The 9,804-nt window shown below is 28.0% G+C and overlaps 1 protein-coding gene across 1 annotated transcript; it reads left to right on the top strand.

The window, feature by feature from the left end:
• Positions 1 to 535: 535 nt before the first annotated feature.
• On the top strand, positions 536 to 3,138 carry LOC118038153 (glycerophosphodiester phosphodiesterase GDPD1, chloroplastic). Its single transcript, XM_035044458.2, has 7 exons — positions 536 to 805; positions 886 to 1,070; positions 1,633 to 1,692; positions 1,801 to 2,079; positions 2,206 to 2,301; positions 2,408 to 2,604; positions 2,721 to 3,138. The coding sequence occupies exons 1-7, from the start codon at positions 709 to 711 to the stop codon at positions 2,935 to 2,937; spliced, it is 1,131 nt and encodes a 376-aa protein (XP_034900349.1). The 5' UTR covers positions 536 to 708; the 3' UTR covers positions 2,938 to 3,138.
• The last annotated feature ends 6,666 nt before the right edge of the window (positions 3,139 to 9,804 follow it).

Here is a 9,804-nt window from a genome sequence, read left to right as displayed (position 1 = left end):
ATCTTAATTAGATGGAATAATTCATAAACCAATCAAATTTAATGAAACCAAATCCAAATTAATTTAATCGAACACGGCAAATCACATGTTTGTCTAGACTTTCACGAGCCTCCATCCATACCTTGGGCGCTACGACTTGTCATGTCCGAACACAATCTTCTCCGGCATCTAGCAAGCATATTCCTTGGATATTCTTATTTGTTCATAAAGGAAAAAAGATTTTTGTCTTAATTCAGTTTTCCCTCTTATGACTGTCTGGATTTATTCTCTTTTATGACTGTTCAGATAGGAAGATTTTTGTAGCTTTGTTTTTCCATCCAAACTTTTGTCGCCATGAGAAGAAGAAGAAGACCAGATAACCGGGGGTCGGGTTTGTCGACCATCCAATATATATATTAATTCACAAACTGTAACCAATTAAATCTGACTGCGAAGGAGAAAAAATAAATTAATTAAACAGTAAAATTATATATATAAGAAAAAAAAAAAAAGAAAAAGGACATAGAGCAGAGGATTTAGAAATATCCGAGAAGGATAGCACAATGCATAATTTTGGAATATTCTACGCGGAGATTCTACTCTTTTCCTCTCCTCTCCACGATTATATAAACCCCTCTCCAATCCCTTCTCTTCGCAACAATCTCCAAAATCCCTTCTATATCCCGCCCCATTGCTGTCTTCTTCAGCTGATTATAATAATCGCGTAGCATGGCTCTTAAAGCTGTTCATGTCTCTGATGTTCCCAATCTTGACCATGTCCCTGACAATGCCTCTCTTTCTCTCTACTCAACTCGTCTCTCCAAAGGTAAATTGTCAGAAAGAGAAGGTTCTTGGAGTTTCTTGATGTTTTCTTGGTGCGGGCTTGATTTTTCCTTCTTTCTGCAGGAGTTGAGATGAATAGAGCAGCTACGTTCAAGATGCCAAAGTTTATGGTGGTTGGACACAGAGGGAGTGGAATGAATGTACTGCAATCAACAGACGGTAGGATGAAAGAGATTAAAGAGAACTCCATTATGTCTTTTAATAGCGCTGCCAAACACCCCATTGATTTCATCGAATTTGATGTTCAGGTATAATTACTTCTTTATATCCTTTTCTCTTCTTAATTTGTTCTAGACTGAAATATAAATCAAAATCTTTGTTTTTTAACGTTTTCTGGGACTTTCTCTTTGATTTTGAGATATTTGGAACTTGAATCTTCCAAACTGGGTGTTGTTTCTTTGACGTTGGAGACTTGTCGGTTGTTGGTCGCCGCATACCGTTTGGCAGCGAAAACTCTATTTGTGGAAGATTTTTTTTTTTTTTTAAAGAAAAAAAAATAATTTTTTAAGTATTTTTAGTTTGTTTTAAAAATAAATTTCTACTAATCCCTTAATCTTTAAAGCCTTCCTTTCTTTTTTTGAATCGAAAAAAAAAAACTTCCGGTGGTTTGGTAAATTAAATTCGAAAACAATTTCTTTCATATTTTTTTTGTTATTTCTTCCGGATATTGAACTGATTGCGTTTATTTTTGATGGGTATGATTTTGTGTTTCTGAAGAAATAAAATAGAAATAGAATTGAAAATAAAAGTATGGAGCTGAATGAGGCAAAGACAAGAAAAAGTGAAAAAAACGAACTGTCGTTTTTGTAGGTGACAAAAGATGACTGCCCAGTCATTTTCCATGACAACTTCATCCTCTCTGAAGATAATGTAAGTGTCTTTGATCCTTTTGGACTCTCTATTTTCGGCTTCATTGTTTGCAATTAAAATGTTTTTAGCTAATTAAACTCGTGGATATGATTTTATTTGTAAATTCAGGGCACTATTTTTGAGAAGAGGGTGACAGAACTTTGCCTGTCTGAATTCCTATGCTTTGGACCCCAAAAAGAAGGGAGGGCTGGCAAATCTTTGCTCAGGAAAACTAAAGAAGGAAAAATACTGCAATGGAATGTAGAGAAAGATGACTCCTTATGCACCTTGCAAGATGCATTTCAACAAGTGGAGTCCTCACTTGGCTTTAACATTGAATTAAAATTTGATGACCACGTTGTCTACCAGCAAGATTATCTCATTCGTGTTCTTCAAGCCATCTTGCAGGTACATATAGATGATATTCTCTTAATCAAGACTGCTTTTTTTTAGCTTAAAACAGATAATACGTGCTGGTTCAAGTTTGTATAACATGAGATTTTTCTTAATTGGTGAGTTCATTTTGTGGTTTAGGTGGTATTTGATCATGGTAAGGATAGGCCTGTTATTTTCTCATCTTTCCAACCTGATGCAGCGCTGCTCGTCAGAAAACTGCAGAGCACCTTCCCTGTAAGTTGTAAACTTTGATTATTCACTCTTGTGTTTGTGTTTGTGTTTGTAAGCAAGCATGGCATCCTTTATCTTGCATTGATGATTGTTATCGATTGCATTACAGGTTTACTTTTTGACAAATGGCGGTGCTGAGATTTTCTATGATGTAAGGAGAAATTCCTTGGAGGAGGCTATAAAGGTGTGCTTGGAGGGTGGTTTGCAGGGGATTGTGTCGGAGGTCAAAGGGGTTTTTAGAAATCCGGGGGCAGTGAGCAAGATCAAGGATGCGAAGCTTTCTCTTCTAACATACGGAAAACTGAAGTGAGTGTTTGAATCTTAGGACTTTGATCTTCTCGAACACTGTCATGGCCATGTCTGCTAAAAAACACAACCAAATGTCAATCTTCAAGGTGCTGACTGTGTTTCTTGTTTTGCAGTAATGTATCAGAAGCTGTTTACATGCAACATTTAATGGGGATAGATGGAGTGATAGTTGATCTGGTTCAAGAAATTACTGAAGCGGTATCTGATTTGATAAAGCCATCTAAGATGGGAGAAGGGGATGGAGAGATGGAAGTAAAATCAAAGCCTCAATTCTCACAGATGGAGCTTTCATTTCTTTTAAAGCTCATCCCAGAATTGATACAGCTTTAGTTACTTGCCCCTCTTGTCTCTAGTTTCACTACAAGTTTAGCAGTTTTGGCCCCCTTTTTTTTTTTTTTTTTTTTTTTTAATGCTTGTAGGTGACCTGATCTCTTCTACCACTCTTACAATGAACTCTTTCCCCCCACAAGGGGAAAAAAAACCAGCTCTTCACTGTGAATTAGTGAGCTGCTATAATTTTTTTTTTTTTTTGTTATTGATTTTTTTTTAAGTTTATAATTTAAGTTTAATTAGAGTTTTAGTTTGATTATTTGTTTTAATTTTCTTTAATATGGTTATCATGGTTTTTTAAAATCATCTTGATATTAAGTTGATGTTTGATTTCATTAAAAATAAATTTGTAAGAAATTAAAGGTAAAAGGATCAAAATTGAAAGTAAGGAATAATAACAAGCTATATTTTGTCATTTTCTCATTGAATATTCTTCCTTTTCAAATTTGGGGTTGATGGTACGTTTCGGTTTACTTTTATTTTTATGTAATTAACCTATTCTTAAAAAAACAATTTCACAATTGTCTTGGTACTCAATTTAACAAAAAATAATATGATTTTATTGTTTGTGAATAAATGGAATGAGATCGACTAAAATTTAACAAAAAAATAATATGACTAAAATTGTCTCAAAATACAACCACAAGGCCCTTTTCTTTAAAAAACAATTATGTTAATGTCGTTTCCATAAAGTTTCTTGTATTTTAGTTTGATCCAAAACTTTATTTTTCAAGTATTTTAGTCCTTGTATTTTAGAGAGGAGCAAGAGATTCACCAAATTACAGTGGGTAAAAAAAAAAAAAAAGAAATATCTACATTTTAGTGATCAAATAAGTTGTTCTTGATGAACAGTAGATTCTAATAGAAAATGAGAGTTTTATTTAGGCTTTTTTTTTATTATTTTTTATCTTGCTTAAAATAGTACTTTAGAACTTGGGAATTTTTTTTTTTGGCTATCCTTTTGTTTTCAAACCAATTAAATGCTAATTTAAGAGCATAAAATGTGTTTATTTCTAGGTGATATATTGTATGCATTATTTTTTTTCTTAAAAAATAAATTGACGACATGACATCTGAAGCCTCAAACTAAAAAGAAAAAAAATATATATGGGGGGAAGGCAAGTGGGCTTATTCTAGGTTCCACACCAAACTTTTTTTTTTTTTCTCGTTTGATTTTTTCAAAAGATAGTAGACCTGACTATTTGAGTTGAATTAGGCCGACCCAAGCCCCTAGGTTTATCATATATTTTTTTAAAAAAAAAAACATTAAAAACAAAGTCATTCTGACTAAAAAAATAATTTTTTCAAAAGAAATTGTCAACGACTTATTAAGTATGTTTTGCTAGATTGACCAAATCAACCCAGGTCAATCCCTCTTTTTATTTTTTCTTTAACCTAGACTAGCTCATGCCCTAGTTGTCTGAGTCCTAAGTCATTCTGTCAGATCGATCCAAGATTATATATATATATATATACAATCTCATCTTTTAAAATAATTTTATTTGGGTGGATTTAAGTCTTAGAAGTTGAACATAAGTGGTCATGTTAGAAGGTTTCAAAAACTGGTTTATTTATTGCCAAAAAAATCTCTTATAATGGAAGGTTTTTTTTTTTTTTTTACTAAAAAAAATGGTGTGATTGACAGTGTAACACAAACCCCATTCTAATATCTTACTATAGAAAGTAAAAAATCAATAAAAAGATATGGAACCCATTTTTTTATGATTAGCAATACTTGATTTTTAACCATGGCAAAGTAACGGATTGTTGCATTAATTTCTCCCTTTCTTATCAACCTTGTACAAGAATTGATTTACAAAGTAAAGGATGACAAATGATCATTGTTTAGATTATCAATAATTTTATCAATTTTTAGAGCAATTTACATAAAAGATGAAGGAGTGACTTGAAAGCACCTTTTATTAAAACAAAAAAGGGCTATTTTTTTTATCATTTAAATTTTGGTTCTTTCATTTTAAATTTCATCGTAACAACAAAACCAAATTATTTTTTATGATAGCGAGTATCTATTTGATGCAAGAAAATGTTTTGGAAATCATGGTAACCATGAAAAGGCAAATTAAAATAAATTTTCAACTTAAAATCCCAACAAACACGCAATTCATATATTAAATTGAAAAAAAAAAAAACAATAACTGAAGTGAATAAGAAGGGACAAAAAAAAATTGTGAATTACTATTATAATCTATAATATAATGAATGTGAATGAATCAATGTTTTCCTCATACTCATTAAAATTTTATCTTAATCTTAATTAATGGAAGGCCCATTCTTGTTTAATTTTTCTCTAATTTATTATTTATTTTATACAAGACTGATGGTTCTAACACTTTAATTATTTTTATGAAGATTGCTAGCAAGTATTCAACCTCTAGTTTCTCATCTTGGTGCGGGTTAAGTTAGTTAGCAGATGGCTGTTTCACTACTTAATCCACATATGGGTTTGAATTTGGACAATTTTTATGGGTTGGAATTAGGCTTGGAATGAGGGGTTCCAAGAGGTCGAGGTGGGAGTGGACTGAAAACTAGTCGGAGATACGATTCAGGATGATAACTCTTCTTGTGCCTCCTCCTTCAAATCCATCTTGCTTCTCTTAAGCAAATCCTTGGCGAGTCAGGCTTTGCCACATTTATCGAAAAGCTATTTGGGAAATCTTTCGTGATAGAAGAAACTGCGATCGTAAATTAAAAAAAAAAAAATTGCATGTAAAAAAAAATAGTATTTAGATTTTTTTTTTTTACAGTTATTTAATTCAATTCAACAAATCAAACCTAAAATTTTCCAATCATATCTCCGGCCAAACTCAAGCTTCAAATTAAATTATATAAAAGTTTTTTTAAATTTAAAAAAAAAATGAATAATTGATAAAATATAATTTGGTTTTAAAAATATTTTCAAAATGATATTTATTCTTAAAAAATATTAAGACAGAAACACATTTGATTAGTTTAAGTTAACTCAGTAAATTTGCTTACCCTGGTCATTAAATCCATCGAGTTTAATAACTTTTTAAAAAAAACAAGCTATTTTTAATCATGATAACCATGTGTAAAAAAAATCAAAATAAATAACAAAGCTTAATTTTTAATAAATCTAATATTAAAAATAAAATACATGCTATTATTCCACCAAAAAGTTAAATGTAAGGAAGGGGAGATTTCCCCTTCTCATTTAGCATTTGTTAAATATTCATGTTATATTATTGTCATTTAAATTAATGTTATTAGCTGGTGAGGTATTCGATATTGTTTTGTACTCGAATGGGAAATCATTTTCTAAAAGATCCTTTTTATGTTTTGGTGGATCCTTTCAATGATTTATATCTAATTTATTTCAAGGGAAAATATATTCTTTTAGTTGCTTGAATCAACTTTCTTTATAAGATGACGTTTTGGAACAGATTCTTTTCCTTATAATCATTACAGATAGATTATTTACTTGTGTACTAGATGAAATTTTTTTAAAACGCTAAAAAAAAAAAAAAAAAAAAAACATGTAGGCATTATTAAAATGTTTTAAAAAAGTAAAAACATTTAACTAATTTAGAGTTGACCTTGTTAATTTGATAAGTTTAAAAATAACTCGGATAATTAGAAGAAAAAATATTCAAGATAACATCATTCTTTACTATTAAAATAACAATATATTGAATTTACTCGGTTAACATGTAAAATTAGCAACTTAAATCATGAAATCTTGATAACCTCATAGAAAATAAATAAAAAAATATATTGAAGTTCAATTCTTAATCAATCTAATATTAAAGAATGAAAATGATATAAAACAAAATAATTAAAAAAAAAAAAAAACAAAGACATAAGTCAACCTAGATTAAGTTGCTAAATTTGAATTAAGAATCCATGATAACCTAATAAAAACAAAATCAAAACAAATTATGAATCATAATTCTCAATTAATCTGGTTATGAAGGATAAATTAAAAAAATAATTTGAATTCAACCCGAATTAACTAGCCAAACCCTTAACTCAGGTTATGAAACTTTTATAACCTCATTTAAAGCAAAATGAAATAAATTATAAAGTTTAATTTTCAATTAATCTAAATATAAAAGAATGAAATTATAAAAAAAAAATTATGAAAAAAAAACAAACAAACTTCACCTGGGTTAACCCACGACTCATGTCATGAAATTGAGATAATTTTATAGAAAGCAAACCAAAATAAATAAATTTCAATCCCTAATAAATACAATGTTTGATAATAAAATTAAAAAATAAATAAATTTTAAAAATAAATAAATTTAAAACTTTTTTTCTTTAAAAAAAAACAATGTTATGTTCTAATAATTTACAGTACTTTGTAAGGAGGGAACAAAGATTTCCCCTTCTCAGTTAGTTTTTGTTAATTAATATGAATGGATAGATGCAATCAATAATGTAATTATATTCTAATGAGTTGGTTGTGTAATTTAAAAAATTGTAATGTAATTAATGATTATTTTTTAAAAAGACTAAATATATTACAAATATTATATTAGAAAAGAAAAAATGCAACGAACAATGAACAATTAGTTGATTAGGAGTAACCATGCAGAGATCTAATAGTACGAAAGTTTTTATTATAAGGACTAAACTATATTCTTAGAAAACATAAGGACACATTTTTTTCAAATAAGAACTAATTTGTAAATAAATTTAAAAAATTAAAAATAAAATATATTTTTTTCAAAAAATTACGAGGATTAAAATAAAAATGGATGAAAACTTCCATTATATTTGGAAAACTTTTTGCAACCAAGCAAATAAATGTAATAAACCATCCCATTACTTTTTTCATATATTATATATTTGATTACGTTATGCCATACCAAATATGTTATTAATATATACAAATAATGATAAAAATAACTTATTTTCAATAAACAATATATTTAAACCAATCAATTAACAAAACTAAATAGTATAAGAAAAATATTGTTAAAACACTATGAAACCATACATAAATTATTATGGATTCACATAATGCTTTTTCTTTTGCTTTGAAATTTTTTCCATTAAATCACAAATTTATTTATTTTTCAATTTAGTTTTTTTTTTTATTGTGTTGATGGGAAATTGAGCTTGATGATTTATTTCAGTTTACTTTTTTATAAGATTATTAAGTTGTCAAAATAACATCATTATATGTTATTGATGTTAAATTTTGAAAAAAAAAACAAAAAGAAAAGAAAAAAAAATCAAATTTATTGCTTGTGAATAATAAAAAAAGCATTTGGGGATAAGTAGGAGGCAACAATGCAAGGGTTTTATATTTTGTTTTAATTGTAAAAAACATGTTGTTTAGTAGATTTTTTCTTAAATATTTTGCTAAGTTCATTTTTTGTCCTTGTAGTTTACAATTTACCGTTCTAATCCAAAACTTTATTTTAATTATATTTCAAACACTAAGTTTAAGAGAGAGAGAGAGAGAGAATCACCCAAATATAAAAGAGAAGAGAAAAAGTTAATGATTGTTTGTATTCCAACCATATCCTTAGTATCAATGAATTCTATGTAACAAGAGGGATACATGGAGGTGTTTTTAACCCTTCAGCTTGCTAGGAAAGAAAGATTAGGATTACAAAAGAATTTTTGTGTGTGTGTTTTTTGTCTTTTTGGATAATTTAGATATGTTTTGGTTTGAAAAATTGATATACTAATACTCTTAAAATTTTTAAGGTGTTTTCAAATGAAAATATGTTGAAAAATAGGTTTTTAAGATCCCAAAACTTGATCTCTAATATTTTGGTCAATCAAGGTGATTGTAAAATGTTGTAAACAACGATAGATCATCTTCTATAACAAATGACTTGTCATCCAATCTAAAATAAAGAGCAAATGACCTAGGTTTTCAAATTCATCATCTACTCTATCAAAAAACCAAACTAGACTAGGTGAGTGAGTTAGGTGTCCATGCCTAGGCATGCTTATGCTTTTAGGGAGTTAGTCAAGCCTAATAACGTTATTTTTTTTTTTTTTTTTTATAATTTAAATTTATACCCTTTTATATATTTTATACTTGCATTAATTGTTTTTATTTGAAATTAAACTAATACCCTTTCTTTTTAATTTTTAAATTGTTTAGTTCATCTTTTTTTTAAATAGTAGTTATTTTTTAATTATTTTGTGTTTTTTATAATTTTTCTAAAAGATTAATGTAATTTATTTTTAAGTTTTTTTATTTTATATTTAATATACATGAATTGTATTTTTCTGATGTATTTATAAAATAAAAATCATTTGTTTAAGAAAAAATAACATTTAAGGTAAAAAAAATAAAAACATATAAATTAAAAATAAAAAACCAAGGTTAACTATTTACATACTTATTTGTCTTTTATTTTTTTGGAGAAAATTAGCTTTTATTTTTGTTTTTAATTAGCATTAACAAATTTTTTCAGTTTATTGTTTCATATATTTTTAAATTTATTTCATTAAGTGTAAACAATATCTTTACACTCCTCAAATAAAAAAAATAATATAATAAAATATTTTCATAAAATTGGCGCATTCTCTTATTACATTAAAAACTAATTTCAGATACATGAATTTTAGTTTATTTTATAAAATATATGCATTAAATTTTGAATTGACAAAGAATGTTTTCCTTGAGGTTAAAAACCACATTGAAAATCCTTTCCCACGGTGATGAGCGAGTCAACTGATTAGAACCTTCTTCCATCGCTTGTATTTCTAGTTCATATACATTTCCTAACTCACACGTGACAAGTAAATTACCAAAAGATTCTTTCCCTGAAACGCAAATTACCAAAAGATTCAAAGGCTTTGCGTGATCCTTCAGAAGCCCTTTGTTAGACGTTTATGGACTTTCTGAACAGGTTTTCT

This window comes from Populus alba, chromosome 17 (genome assembly GCF_005239225.2).
Source record: "Populus alba chromosome 17, ASM523922v2, whole genome shotgun sequence".
NCBI classification, from domain to species: domain Eukaryota; kingdom Viridiplantae; phylum Streptophyta; class Magnoliopsida; order Malpighiales; family Salicaceae; genus Populus; species Populus alba.
This window is presented reverse-complemented; position numbering and strand designations above follow the sequence as displayed.

What these genes read in the sequence shown, in the direction of transcription:
- LOC118038153 (XM_035044458.2), top strand. Translation starts at nt 709, where the DNA reads ATGGCTCTTAAAGCTGTTCATGTCTCTGATGTTCCCAATCTTGACCAT. An exon ending in TCATCGAATTTGATGTTCAG is followed by an intron (nt 1,071 to 1,632) that starts GTATAATTACTT and finishes TCGTTTTTGTAG; the next exon opens with GTGACAAAAGATGACTGCCC. An exon ending in AACTGCAGAGCACCTTCCCT is followed by an intron (nt 2,302 to 2,407) that starts GTAAGTTGTAAA and finishes ATTGCATTACAG; the next exon opens with GTTTACTTTTTGACAAATGG.